At 40.7% G+C, this 15,790-nt stretch overlaps 1 protein-coding gene across 3 annotated transcripts in view; it reads right to left on the reverse strand.

Moving 5' to 3' along the window:
- Positions 1-15,790, reverse strand: part of SYCP2L (synaptonemal complex protein 2 like) — a 104,106-nt gene that overhangs the window by 77,582 nt on the left and 10,734 nt on the right. For 2 of the 3 annotated variants that reach the window (XM_045057122.1, XM_019830249.3), the window contains exons 7-11: positions 6,219-6,304; positions 6,013-6,101; positions 3,542-3,576; positions 2,528-2,670; positions 202-254 (exon numbers count right to left, since the gene is read on the reverse strand). In XM_045057122.1, coding sequence (XP_044913057.1) covers positions 202-254; positions 2,528-2,670; positions 3,542-3,576; positions 6,013-6,101; positions 6,219-6,304 — 406 coding nt within the window. The remainder of the gene's footprint in view (positions 1-201; positions 255-2,527; positions 2,671-3,541; positions 3,577-6,012; positions 6,102-6,218; positions 6,305-15,790) is intronic. The other variant, XM_045057123.1, reaches the window with a different exon arrangement.

The raw sequence follows: 15,790 nt of genomic DNA on the forward strand, positions 1-15,790 counted from the left end.
ATAAACACATACAAATGAATCACTAGGGAGAAGGGATCTAATCTTCTGATGTTTCTATTCAATGCATAATCCATTAGTGATCAATAAGTCATGTATCCTATATTCTCTCCTGAAATAAAACAGATCCTAGATTTTTCTTTAGTATTAGACATTTTCAGAAAACAACTACTCAATAAAATAACACCCAGAGAAATATCTTACCTTCTTTCATCACCAAGTCTGTCGTTTAGGTGATTGAGAAATCGTCTACTATCCTTCAAAGGAAATAATGCAAACTTTAATTAAAAAAAAAAAAACCAGAGGTCTTAAATACTATTTTTGCCAGCATGAAGAAGCTAGTGTTTGCTTTGAAACTCCCAGGACCCAGTAACATCAAGGTTTCACCAAGATTCATTATTACAGTTTAATTAAAACAATGCTTCGTGGGGCGCCTGGGTGGCACAGTCGGTTAAGCGTCCGACTTCAGCCAGGTCACGATCTCGCGGTCCGTGAGTTCGAGCCCCGCGTCAGGCTCTGGGCTGATGGCTCAGAGCCTGGAGCCTGTTTCCGATTCTGTGTCTCCCTCTCTCTCTGCCCCTCACCCGTTCATGCTCTGTCTCTCTCTGCCCCAAAAATAAATAAACGTTGAAAAAAAAAATTTTTAAAAAAAAAGAAAAAAGAAAAACAATGCTTCGTGTTATAAAGAGGCAGCTTCAGACCCAAATTCTGGAAGGAACCCCCAGCCAGCAGATTTTCAGCAGAGGAATGCTTTAAGTCTCCAAAAGTTATAGGCACGATTACATTTCATTGGGTTAAGAGAAAGAGAAATACATTTAACTAGTGACCTAGATTCGTTTCGCTAACGCACCGGGCGTCCATCTTGCTAACATCTGCCCAGCTCAAGCCAACCACAAATCCATAAACTTGTCAACTTGGAGTTTATCTGGGTGTGTTACCCGCTGCCATTTTTCCTTATGAGGAGTTCTCTAGCCTATTCCTTCCTAGTTTCTCTTTCCTGATACAAGTTCAGAGAATAAGGATTATTTTTTAAAGTTCTCCCGACCCGAAGCTAGTAGAAAGGTAAACTTGTTGCCTCCAAAATACTAAAGCTGAACAGACACTGACCCAGGCTTTTGTCCCTTTTCTTAGCAAGGACTGGCTGTTGTAGTACATCCTCACACTTTACACATTTATTCAGCACTAAGTAGACAGCAGTAATGTAAGTCTGGACCTCAAAGTAGCTCAATTAAGAAGTGCATGGCTCTGTGGGGAAGAGGTTTTGAGAAACCCTACCTTTGACCGATTTTCACAAAAATTCCCTGCAGAGGAGAGAATGACACAGAGGAAAAAGGAAACTAGCATCTGAATGCCCACCACATCCCCGGCACTTTTGGTTTCTCTCATTCAGTGCTCACAATTTTAAGGTGGCTTTTATTCCCATTTCACAGATAACAACCCTAAGCCTTCATAAGTCAACTACCTGACATGATGTGTGCATTTTTGTAAGCCAGGGAGGTAGTACTCAGACCCGAGGCTCATGGGCTTTCCATCTAGATCAAATGGAAAACTGGCTAGACAACTACTGTGTATCTGGCAACAGGCTCAAAGTTAAATGTATTTTCAATAAGATATTTAAGAGTTCAGATTTAATAAAATTCTAGTTACATAGCAGTGTGGACTAGAAAGGCTTGGTTCAATGCTTTCATGGTTGTTAAGAATTTTACTTTTTCCCCAAGGGCCTACCCCTCATTTTAAGAGTGTTTTGAGGGGCGCCTGGGTGGCACAGTCGGTTAAGCGTCCGACTTCAGCCAGGTCACGATCTCGCGGTCTGTGAGTTCGAGCCCCGCGTCAGGCACTGGGCTGATGGCTCAGAGCCTGGAGCTTGTTTCTGATTCTGTGTCTCCCTCTCTCTCTGCCCCTCCCTCGTTCATGCTCTGTCTCTCTCTGTCCCAAAAATAAATAAACGTTGAAAAAAAAAATTATAAAAAAAAAAAAAGTGTTTTGAAAGAAGAGGGACAATATTTTAGCTATTTTAAGATGTGGGTGAATATGCAGCCAAGCTAGGAGCTATTTTTGAGCTACTCAAGGATATAACCACGGTGAGCCAGACTGCGTGGAAAGCACTGAAAATTCTTATTCCTCGAAACTGTAGAGCACCCCATGCCAATTTCAGCCTTCCCTCATCTTCCCAGCTGCTCCATGCAAGACTGAAATGCACATTTCTTTCTTCTACAGCTCTGACCACCATCTGAGGGTCGCTAAAATGGCTCCCTACTCCATGTTTTCTCTAACTGGATCCATCCCATTCGCATTGTTCTGTGTCCAGTACAAGTCACCTATAAAGCAGCCTTCTCTGTATGTCCAGATTTGGCCCACAAATCTGGTGTTCACGTGGTCCTCAAATCATTTCACAGAGATGGAGAACAGGAAGCTTAAGAATGGCAAGTTAATCACATTTGAAGAAAAACTCCTCCCCTGAGCCCAATGCTCAGGAAAACAGTGTGAGGATGCATTGATTAAATGGAATTCTGATGACCAAGAATCGCACCGTCTCAAATTCTCGATCCTTAATTTCTTTGAAAGCTTCAGCAATGATGTCATCTTCAAACCACTGATGGACAAGGTCCCCCCTGGATTTTTTCAAGGTCAGTCTACACAATGCTTCAGAAAGAGCAACCTGCTGGTCATAATCTAGAGATGAAAAGCATGATAGACCTAGATCATTCCGGGATGGGCACAAAGCAAAAAACAAAAACAAAAACAAAAACAAAAAAACAAAAAAAGGTTCTCCAAATTAGCACTGTTGTAAGAAATTCCATCTTGGAAGACTAACATTATATGCTATAAGCATTATAATGTAACCTGGATCATTATTTAAATTCAATATTTAAACATCAGGAGGAAATCTAAATAAGCTACCATATAACAATTAAAAAAATCTTTGCATTTTATATTTTAGAAGTATTAAAATATTAAGAAGCAGCTCCTCAAACAGCCTTAAAAAATGTTACTACAAAAATAAAAGCCCAAGATAAATTGTGGTATTTCACAACTGATAAAAATATATATGTTTCCATTTCGAATAATTTTAAAAGTCACATCGCAGCTGGATGTACACAACACGAAGACATTTACAGAATGCTTTTAAAATTTGTAAAATAATATATGTTGCTTATGAATCCATAAAATAAAGGTATAAAAACCTACTTTTGAATGAAAACCAAATCTAAGTCAAGGATTGTCTCTACCAATGGAGAGAATGGGATCAGGGACAGGTACACAGGGGGCTCTACATGGAACTCTGATTCTACATAAAAAAGATTAAGTAAATGTAGCAAAATAAAAATCTGACTTTGGTTGGTTGGTTGGTTGAATGAGTATTCGTGAATTATTCTTTATGGCTTTTAGCATGTTAAAACCTTTCACAATAAATTACAAATAAAATGCTAATTCTTATTTTCAGCTTGACCGAAATTTATTATCCACAGTTCCAAGATGCTCATAAAGCCCCAAGTGGCCAATATGTAACACTCTAACATTTAAAATTCTGAACACTTCTTACCACCCACAGTCAAGATTGTCCTTGCAAGGTCTTTCCTGAAACATTTAAATAAATTAACATTTTACTGAAGTGAATGAACATACATAAAACTTTACTATTTTGACATTAACATTTAAAATCAAGATGTAGATTTTTGAAATTATTTCAAATTCAGCATCAAAATTTCTGAAATGTCAAAAATACATTTTTATGGAAACACAGTTTATATATTGACTTAGATGCACTTTTTAAAAGAAGCGAGAGTTGTTATAGATTCTGAGCTTCTATTCCTCCTTCTATAAAATGAATTCAATTGGATGATGTCTGAAGATTTACCAAATGCTAAGAGTCTGCAATTTTATAATCACCCCATCAACGTGTGAGGATATATTTCTTATATAATCTGTTTAAAAAATACAGTTGACACCTGGAAAAAAATGGTACTGCAAGTACTAAATCTTTCTAATGAGCTTTTTTTTTTATATAAACATTTATTTGTTTTTGAGACAGAGAGAGACAGAGCATGAACGGGGGGAGGGTCAGAGAGAGGGAGACACAGAATCTGAAACAGGCTCCAGGCTCTGAGCCATCAGCACAGAGCCTGATGCGGGGCTTGAACTCACAAACCGCAAGATCATGACCTGAGCTGAAGTCAGACACTCAACCGACTGAGCCACCCAGGCGCCCCATCTAATGAGCTTTTGAACTACTTTTAAAAACGGACAAATGGAGAGGGGCACCTGGGTGGCTCAGTCGGTTAAGTGTCAGACTCTTGATTTCAGCTCAGGTGGTAATCTCACAGCTTGGGAGTTTGAGCCCCACCTCGGGCTCAGAGCTGACAGCCTGAAGCTTGGTTGTGATTCCCTGCCTCTCTCTCCTCGCTGTCTCTCAAAAATAGAGAAGCATTAAAAAACTGACAAATGTAGGGGCGCCTGGGTGGCGCAGTCGGTTAAGCGTCCGACTTCAGCCAGGTCACGATCTCGCGGTCCATGAGTTCGAGCCCCGCATCAGGCTCTGGGCTGATGGCTCGGAGCCTGGAGCCTGTTTCCGACTCTGTGTCTCTCTCTCTCTGCCCCTCCCCCGTTCATGCTCTGTCTCTTTCTGTCCCAAAAATAAAAAACGTTGAAAAAAAATTTAAAAAAAAAATAAAAATAAAATAAAAATAAAAAACTGACAAATGTATCCCCTTTATTAGATGTAATGGGGTTAACTGGTTGAATTATAATAGACCCCCATATTATATCTTCCTTTAACAATTTCAGTTAATTAAATATCAACAAATATGATGTGGATCTTTCTTATCTGAAATAACACCCGTTTTAAATAGACTGGCCAAGAAATATTTTAGTTCAGTTTCTCATAAACAGATCGATTAAAAAGAAAATTAAAAAGAGGCCTTAAGATAGGACCACTGCTTTGTGTTTGCAGCCTTTATATTTGACCTGAAGTCCAGAGCATTCCAGACTTTCTAGCACATACAAACAATAAGGCGGGACCATAGGATTAGTTTGAAAACTTAGGAAAAAAGGATCAGGGCAGCTGTTCTCCAAATCTAAATATATCGCTGAGAATAGCGATTAAACTAATGTAGTTGAATTTTTTTTTTTTTTTTTTTTTTTTTTTTTAGGAAATAGTAGATACCCTGCAACCTGCATGCACTAGTTATCGGACAAACGTGATAGAGGTGGGCTCATGGTCACCGATAACCTCATTTGGGCCTACAATATGGCAAACTTGGTTGCCCTTCATCTCACCAGTCACGGCTGCATGTCACAGGAATGAGGGTGTGCCGCACGAGGTCAGTGATGCTGGTTAGTAGCGGTTAGCACGGTCACGGATACAGGTTCACATTTTAGAATAGGGTACTCGTTTTGCCCTTTCCGCAGCCACACAGTACAACCTTACCCCCAAATGTCAGTGTCCCAAGAACTACAGGATTGTAACAGAGTCAAAAAAATTAAGAATCCATTGATTTCATTGTTGAAAAACAATATAAACCCCATGCTTTACTGGCGTAGCTCAAAGTCGGTAGCCTTTGAGCATTTGCTCTTTACCAGATAATAGGCTCATCACTGCCAATGGTTTGCCGGATTCGACCTGTATAAAAACTGTCAGTCAAGGCTCCACTTTGCAGGTGAGCAAACAAAGGGGGCAAAACCAGGATTTGAAGCCCCACAGTCTGGCTCCAGAGTCTGCACCCTGAACACGTGAGTCACTAATTCACATTCCCAGTGGGGAAAAAATGGTCTATAGCCCAAGAAAGCACTTCAGCTCACAAACCTGATAAACATATTACTAAAAAAGAAAAGCCTAGCAAAGTCCAGTCCTCCTTCACTACTTAGCATAGTGCCTGATACAGGGTAGGTGCACAAAGCATTTACTGAAAAGAAGCAATAAAGTCGTCAAGTCTAAGGAGAACAAAGGTTGAGGTAGTACAATCCAGAGAGGTTTTGCCCTTCCGTCATTCCATCATCGAGTACAACCTCACTTACATAAGACGACACGGGCCTTCCAACAAGGGGAGTTGTTTTCTCTCTTTCCGAGGCACAGCATGCAAAATGGAGTTCAAAGTCTTCAGAGCCTGTTTGGAGTTGGAGAAAGTATTCACGGGGAAGACACGAACATGGAGAGCTGGGCACAACCTTCTCTAAGGTCTCTAGAGCAACGGTTAACAACCGATTTGTTACTCGCAACTCACCTCCTGTTGAATCAAATGACTTGCAGTCTTTTCTGTCACCAGAAATCCTAAGGTAAATATGAAGGAACTCAGCATCTGAATTTTTCCTGAAATCACAATTTTAAAAGAATCAAACTGACGCGAAGACAAATAAGGAGACTCCCACACAACAGGAAGAGGGAAAGACTGGAAAAGCCATGAGGGCAGTAAACACGTTAGGAATTAAAACAGCCTGGGCAATAAAACCTGGACAAAACGCACCGGCATTGCATAGACTCTCATTCAGCAAAACAGCAGCATCCACGAAGTGTGACTGTGTGGGATTATCCTATCTCAAGCAAAGCTACTTTTTTTGGTCCAGACTGAGGGACAAATATACAAAGGGCAGCTCCTACACACAGTTTTCTGTTGTTGCTTACGTTTGTGCATTTTTTTTTAAACGTTTATTTATTTTTGAGACAGAGAGAGAGCACGAACAGGGGAGGGACAGAGAGAGAGGGAGACACAGAATCTGAAACAGGCTCCAGGCTCTGAGCTGTCAGCACAGAGCCCGACGCGGGGCTCGAACTCACGGACCGCGAGATCGTGACCCGAGCCGAAGTCGGCCGCTTAACCGGCTGAGCCACCCAGGCACCCCACGTTTGTGCATTTTTTAAAAATAGATATTTGTAATGTCTTATTCAAACAGAAGGTTTTTAATAAAATGTTGGCCTCTATGAAATAGCACAATCATAGAAATTTCAACAGCTACTTATGTCAGTGCATGGTAAAATGAGTATGTGGTTATCCTTCATGCTTATTAAACTAGATTTGTGATTTCATTTATGCACATCAAGATATAAAATGATGGTGGTAGTTTACAAGCTTCTGATAAGTGCAAAAATTTATGGTAAGGTGATCGCATTACTTTGCTAGGTTCGAATGTGCAATTTTGATGTATGTATTATTGTAGGTAATATACTCAACCCCCATATAATTCATGAAACTATAGAAACCCAAACCAGAAAATAGAGAGTCCTCTTTCATCAAAAAAACAAACAAAAACAAACAAACAAACCCACAAAAAAACAAAAAACACACAAAAAAACAAAAACCAAAAAACAAACAAACAAAAACAAAAATCAGGGGCGTCTGGGTGGCTCAGTTGGTTGAGCAGTTGAGCACCCGACTTCGGCTCGGCTCAGGTGGTGATCTCACAGTTTGTGGGTTCGAGCTCCGCGTCGGGCTCTATGCTGACAGCGGAGAGCCTGAAACGGTCATAGATTCTGTCTCTGTCTCTCTCTCTGCCCTTCCCCAGCTCGCTCATGCACTTGCCCGCTCTCGCACGTGCTCTCTCTCTCAAAAATTAAAAAAAAAAAAAAAAAAAAAAAAGCAAGCCAGATGGATACTGCTAGATGATCTTTGGGAACCAGAAATTTCGCTAATGGCTGAGCCAACAACTTGCCTGCCAGCTTAAAACTTGAGATTTCAGATGGACAGCAGGGATCCTAAAGACCTTTATGTACCAGGTTAATTAGCAAATACCAGATGCCAATCTTTTCCTTTAAATAGTAAAGAGAAACTGACAAACGCAGCACTACAAAAAAGGAAGGAGGGGGCACTGCCATCAGGCAGCAGAAGAGGGACTTTCAAAAAAGTGCTGACTTCAGGAAACAAAAATTTAGGAAGCATCTTGTCACAAAAAACTTCAAAGCACAGGAAAGAGAGGCCCCACCCTCAAAGAGCCAGCATAATAAATAACCTGGCCTGAGACACGACAGTGTGAAAAGCACCTGGGGGGAGGGGACTATATGTTGAAGGGACTTACTTACTAATCTCAGAATGTGTGGTAGAGGGGCAGGTATCTTTAGGAAACTTCTCCAAGAATAAAAATGCCGGCGGGCACCATTTCTCTCCCCACTCCCAGCTTACACAGCTGGACACGTACGGGAGCCAGCAGCGACCCTCTCAATCTTGCTAGCACCCCATGCCCCACCCCCAAAGCTCCCTTACAGACCTGCTCCATCCAACCCGCCTGCCTCAGCAGCCATCCCTACAAAGTGGGTCCTGCCCCAACACCAGGCAGGCAGCCCCAGTGGGGACCAGCACCACTCCAAAGTGTGTACTGCCCTGGGGAGAAGAGGAGATAATCTCGCACACCAGTTCGCCCCCGTTTCCAGCAGCTAAACTGTCCAGCTGGTCACGCAGAAAGCAAGCCGTGACTGCAGCAAGGACGCTGATTGCAGATACCTAGTCTGACTACCAGCCCATCCACCAATAAAAGCCCTGTGAGCCACATGGGGAGAAAGCCCAGTCATCTGATAGACCCACACAGAGAGGCTAATTGCCGACAGCTAGCCTGACTGCTGATCCTGCCGATCTAGGAGCCCAGGGGCCTTGCACAGGCCCCTTATCACCGCATGGACCAAACCCTGCCCAGTGTGCCCACGGTAGGCAAAATGGGTCGTTGCCGCTGACCGGGCTACAAGCAAACACAGCTAGACACAACAGTAACTCAGCCCATCACTCGTAGGGTTGTCTAGGAGACACCCCTGGATTGTCTGGTTCTGATGACCGAGGGACACAGCCCTACAGGGAACCACTGAACCTCTTCCACACAAAGCAACTGCTTTCGTCAGGAGGAGATGTAGCGGTCTTCCCTAACACATAGAAACAGACGAAATGAGTCAGTATTCCAAACGAAAGAACAGGACAAAAATCACAACACAAGAGCTGGAAGAAACAGATAAGCACTAAAGAATTCTAAGCAATGGTCACAAAGATACTCACTGGACTTGCGAGAAGAGTGGATGAACTCAGGGAGAAGGTCAGCAAAAGACAGAAAATATAAAACAGTCAGAGATGAAGGATCCAGTGACTGGAAAAACAAAACAAGATTTAAAAAAACCACTCGAGGGAATCAGCAGCATATTAGAGGAGACAAGAGAACAGCTCACGGATCTGGAAAACAAGGTCATGGAAAAGAGCCAAGCTGAACAGCAAAAAGTAAAAAAAAAAAAAAATGAAAATAGGTAAGGGAACTCATCAAGCGTAATAGCAGTCACATTATTGGGATCCCAGAAGGAGAGAAGAAAGGGGCAGAAAACTTATTTGAAGAAATACATGGAAAGTTCCCTAAACTGGGGAAGAAAACCGACATCCAGATCCAGGAAGCACAGGGAACTCCTAACAAGATGAACTCAAGGAGGTCTACACCAAGACACATAATAACTAAAAATAGCAAAAATAAGAATTCGGAAAGCAGTAAAGGAAAACAACTACATACAAGGGAAACCGCATGAGGCTATCAGCTTATTTTTTTTTTTTTTTTTTAGCAGAAACTTTGCGGGCCAGCAGGGAAAGGGATGATACATTCAAAGTGATGATAGGAAAAAAAATTTATAACCAAGAATACTCTACCTCGCAATGTTATCATTCAGAATAGAAAAGGGGTTTCCTAGACCAACAAAAGCTAAATGTGTTCACCACCCCTAAACCAGCCTTACAAGAATTACAGGGAATTATTTGGGTGGAAAAGAAAGGCTAGAACTAAAAGCAAATTACAACAGGAAAAAAAGTCACAGGTAAAAACAGACCTTTTATTAAGGTAGTATATTCATCACTTATAAAGCCAGTATGGAAGTTCACACACAGAAGTAATAAAGTTTGTCATATCTCAAAAAACAGTCAAGGATATGCAAGATAAAAATATGACATCACGTACATAAAACAGGGGTGGGGGAGTAAAAATTTCGTGCTTTTAGAATGCATTCAAACTTAAGTGACTGTCAACTTAATAAAGACTGCCATACATACAAGATGACATAAACCTAATGGTAACCACAAATCAAAAACCTCTAACAGATACACTTGGGTTCCTTTCTCTTTTTTATGTATGGATAACTCTAGAGAAAGCCTTCAAACCACAAGGAAAGAAGCCAGAAGAAACAGAGCTACCAAAACAACCCGAAAACAACGAACAAAATGCCAACACATACCTCGCAAATTACGTTAAATGTAAATGGACTATTTCCATCATGGAGAAGATGGCAGAGTAACAGAACCCTAAGGCGACCTCATCCCACAGTACAACTTGATCATACTCAACAGCATAGATAATCCAGAAAACCACCCAAAGACTGGCACAACAAACACCATAAGTAAAAGGTATAGAAGAGGCCTTACTGAAGAGGGTGGGAAGGGCAAAGAGGCAGTGGGAAACAAAACAGATCACAGCCATCCACATTGGGGTGGGGGGGCCGGAAGTAGAGAGGAGAGAGAAACATACTGTTGCACTAGGGATCCCACACCAGGAAGACAAGTCCCCATAACAACTGGCTTGGGAGCAAAGGGGATAAATTTTGTGAGCCTTATGACCAGTGGGACTTAAAGCCTGGAGTTATAAAAACCAGTGGACTCTGTTCTGGGAGAGCCTAGAAGGCCCTAGAAAGCTGAGTCTCCATCCTTAAAGAGACAGTACAAAAAGTCCATGGAGTTATAGCATAGAAGTAGCAGTTTGAAAAACTCCTGAGAAATACAGGAAAGAGTAGTTTATTTATTTTGGAGCATGTCCTGGAATGGCAGGGGTTGATGAGGGTCTCTCCAGGCATAAAGGAGCTGGAAGGTACCATCTTCCTCCTCCACTCCCACCCCCCCCCCCCCCCACCGAATAAACACACAGCTACCTGAAGGAACCAGCACAGCACCAGCATTCACTACCTAACTTGCTTACACCACACCCTGCCCCCTGCCAGGCTTGCCTCAGTCCCAGTGCTGCAGGTCCCCTCCCACAAAAGATTGGCACAAACCTTGCCAACACCACGACTCCCAACCTAAATGTTTTGTGGGGCCTTGGTCCTGGTGGTGGTGGTGGGAAGCCCGGCAGAAGCTGGAGGCACACCTTGTTAAAATTGCACACCCTGCCCACTTTGCACACTTTGTGGATCTGCCCAGGCCACCCAAGTCCCAGCAGCAGCTGCTAGTTTCATTTCATAAATAATTTGGCACACACCTGGTTAAAACTGCAGGACCCATCCTGGCGGGGTACCAAACACCGCCCACAACAAAGAGAGCCTCTGCAGATAACTGTACCGAAGGAAAAAGTAGACAGGACACAACAGCAGGCCACACACAACACATACAGTGACAATCCCTGAAGCATCAGGTTCTGGTAAACAGGGGACACTGCACTGCAAGGCAATACAGGACCTTTTCTTCACAAGGCCATTACTTTCAAGATCAGAAGACATAGCGGACTTTCCTAACACAGAGAAACAGACACAGAATTGGACAAAATGAGGGGACCAAGGAATGTTCCAAATGAAAGAACAGGAAAAACCACAGCAAGAGACATAAGCAAAATGAAATAAATAATATGCCTGATAGAGAATTTAAAGTCGCCATCATAAAGATACTCCATGTACTTAAGAATGGAGGACATCAGGGAGGCCCTTAACAAAGAGATAGAGAACCAATCAGAGATGAACACAATAAATGAAATTGAAAATACACTAGATGGAATAAACAGCAGGCTAGAGAAAGGAGGGGAGTGAATTAGTGAGCTGGAGGACAGAGCAATGGAGAGTAGTCAAGAAGAACAGGTGAGAAAGTTATGCAAAATGAGAATAGACAGATTGAGGGAACTCAGCAACTTCATCAAACATTAACATACATATTATAGGAATCCCAGAAGGAGAAGAGAGGAAAGGGGGCAGAAAACCTATTTGAAGAAACAATAGCTGAAAATTTCCCCAATCTGGGGCAGGAAACAGATCCAGATCCAGGAGGCACAGAGAGCTCCCAAGAAAATTAACCTGAGGGGATTTACACCAAGACCTACAATAATCAAAATGGCAAAAAAAAAAAAAAAAAAAAAAAAAAAAAAAAAAAAAAAAAAAGTAATGATCAAGAGAATTTTAAAAGCAACAAGTGAAAAGTTACATATTTAAAAAAAAAAAACCCATAAGGCTATAAGCTGATCTTTCAGCAGAAATTTTGCAGGCCAGAAAAGAGTGGTAGGATATATTCAAAGTGCTGAAGGATAAAATTTGCAGCCAACAATACTCTACCCAGCAAGGCTAGCATTCAGAATAGAAAGAGAGATAGAGTTTGCCCAAACAAAAGTTAAAGGAGTTAATGACCACTAAATCTTCCCTACAAGAAATGATAAAGGGGACTCTGAATAGAAAGCAAAGACTAGGAGTAATAAAAGGAGGAAATAGAAAAACAGTAAAAATAAGCGTATCTGTAAAAATCAGTCAAGGGACTTACAAAATAAAAGGATGTAAAGTAGGACTCATATCTAAAACACGGGTTGCAGGAAGAGGAATAAAGAATGGGTTCAAAATTGAGCAACCATCAACTTAAAATAGACCACTATATGACGAAGATGTTATACACAAAACTAATGGAAACCACAAGTCAAAAACTAGAAATAGATAGATTCCTTTCTCTTTATTTTGGCCTAAGTGTATCACTAAAGAAAGCCAACTAATTGTGAGAACAGAAGAAAGGAACACAGGAAAACTACAAAAAACACCATAAAGTAAAAAAATGGCAATAAATACATACCTATCAATTACTTCGAATGTAAATGGACAACACACTCCAATGAAAAGGCACAGGGTGATAGAATGGAAAAAAGAAAAAAACAAAAACAAGACCCATCTATATGCGGTCTACAAGAGACTCATTTCAGACCTAAAGACACCTGCAGAGGGGATGGAGAAACATTTATCATGCAAATGGATGTGAAAAGAAAGCCAGGGTGCCGATACTTGTATAGGAAAAAGATAGACTTTAAAACAAAGACTATAACAAGAGACAAAGAAGGACACCTTATAATCTTATCTCCTTGTTGGATGGTCTCCTTTATAACAATTGTAAATATTTATATATTCAACATAGAAGCACCCAAATACATAAAACAATCCATAGAAAATATAAAAGAATCAATAGTAATGCAATAGTAGGGGACTTAATGCCCCACTTACATCAATAGACAGATCATCAAAACAGAAAATTAACAAGGAAAGAGTAGCTTTGAATGACACACTGGACTAGCTGGACTTAACGGATATATATATTCAGAATATTCTGTCCTAAAACGGAATACACATTCTTTTCAAGTACACATGGAACATACTCCAGAATAGATCACATATTAGGCCACAAAACAACAAATACAAAAGAGACTGAAATCATACCATGCATCTTTTCTGAACACAACACTATGAAACTAGAAATCAGCCACAAAAAATCTGGAAAGAGAATACATGGAAGTTAAATAACGTGCTACTCAACAATGAATGGGTCAATAAATTAAAGAAGAAATAAAAGACAAAGGAAAGTGAACACAATGGTCCAAAATCTTTGGGATGCAGCAAAAGCTCTTCTAAGAGGGAAGTTTCTTTTTTAAGAATTTTTTTTTCAACATTTATTTATTTTTGGGACAGAGAGGGACAGAGCATGAACGGGGGAGGGGCAGAGAGAGAGGGAGACACAGAATCGGAAACAGGCTCCAGGCTCTGAGCCATCAGCCCAGAGCCCGACGCAGGGCTCGAACTCACGGACCGCGAGATCGTGACCTGGCTGAAGTCGGACGCTTAACCGACTGCGCCACCCAGGTGCCCCGGAAGAACATTTTTTAAATGTCCATAGTATCCAAAGCTATCTAAACATTTAATGCAATCCCTATCAAAATATCTACATCATTTCTAAGTGATGTAGATATTTAGGAACAATCCTAAAATGTGTAGGTAACCAAAGACCCCAAATAGCTTGTGTAGGTAACCACAGAAGACCCCAAATAGCTAAAGCAATCTTGAAAAAGGAAAAGCTGGATGTATCACAATCCCAATTTTCAAGTTATACTACAAAGCTGTAGTAAACAAATCAGTATGGTACTGGCACAAAAATAGACCTAAGATCAACAGAATAGAAAACATAGAAACAAATCCATGATTACAAAGTTATTTAATCTTTGACGAAGGAGATAAGAATATGCAATGGGAAAAAGACAGTCTAGTAACAAATGGCATTGGGGAAACTGGACAGCCATATGCAAATGAAACTAGACCACTTTCACCATATACAAAAATAAACTCAATGGCCTCAAGACCTAAATGTGAGACCTGAAACCATTAAAACCCTAGAACAGAGCACAGGTGGTAAGATCTCTGATGTCAGCCATAACATTTTTTCTAAACAGATCTTCTGAGGCAAGGGAAATAAAAGCAAAAATAAACGGCTGGGACTTCCATCAGAATAAAAAGGTTCTGCACAGTGAAGGAAACAACCAATGAAACTATAAGATAACCTACTGAATGGGAGAAGACACTTGTAAATGACCTATCCCCAACAAGGGTTAGTGTCTAAAATATATGGAGAATTTGAACACCAAAGAAATAATTCAATTAAAAAAGTAGGAAGACATGAACAGACATTTCTCCTAAGACAACATACAGATGGCCAACCGACACATGAAAAGACGCTCAACATCACTCATCAGGGAAATGCAAATCAGCACCATAATACGCTATCACCTCACACCTGTCAGAATGGCTAAACTTAGCACAAAACAAGTGTTGGTAAGGATGTGGAGAAAAAGGAACTCTCTTGCCCTATTGGTGAATATGGACTGGTATAGCCACTGTGGAACACAGTATGGAGATTCCTCAAAAAATTAAAAATAGAACTACCCTATGATCCAGTAATCACACTACCTAGGTATTTACCCAAAGAATCCAAAAACCCACTAATTTGAAAGGATATATACACCCCTATGTTTACAGTAGCATTATTTACAATAACCACTTAATAGAAATAGCCTGTGTCCATCAATAGATAAATGGATAAAGACATGGCATATATACAGTGGAATATTACTCAGCCATAAGAAAGAAGTCTTACCATTTGCAACAACATGGATGGATCTACAGAGCATAATGCTAAGCAAAATAAGTCAGAGAAAGACAAATACCAGATGACCTCACTCATATGTGGAATTTAAGAAACAAACAAGGGAGGAAAAGACAAACCCAGATAATGAACTGGTAACTGTAGAGAACAAACAGATGGATACCAGAGAGGAAGTGGGTGGGGGAATGGGTGAAATAAGTGGAGTAGGGGCACACTTATGATGAATACTAAGTCATGTATAAAATTGTTGAATCACTATATTGTACTAATCTATTGAAACTAATATGTTAACTATACTGGAATTATTTTTTAAAAAAATTTTTTTAACGTTTATTTATTATTGAAAGACAGAGTCAGAGCATGGGCGGGGAGGGGCAGAAGGAGAGGGAGACACAGAATCCGAAGCAGGCTCCAGGCTCTGAGCTGTCAGCACAGAGCCCGACGTGGGGCTCCAATTCACAAACGCGAGATCATGACCTGAGCCAAAGTCGGATGCTCAACTGACTGAGCCACCCAGGCACCCCTGGAATTACTTTAATAAAAGGCAGAAAGAAACTGGAAATCAGAAAACATATTAGAAAAAATGAATTTGTAAATTTTCAGGCTCAAAAAAAAGTCAATATATAGAAATTTGTTCCTATACACTAATAATGAACTAGAAGAAAACACAAATTGAGAAAACAATCCTATTTATA

Source organism: Felis catus, chromosome B2 (genome assembly GCF_018350175.1).
Source record: "Felis catus isolate Fca126 chromosome B2, F.catus_Fca126_mat1.0, whole genome shotgun sequence".
Taxonomy (NCBI): Eukaryota; Metazoa; Chordata; class Mammalia; order Carnivora; family Felidae; genus Felis; species Felis catus.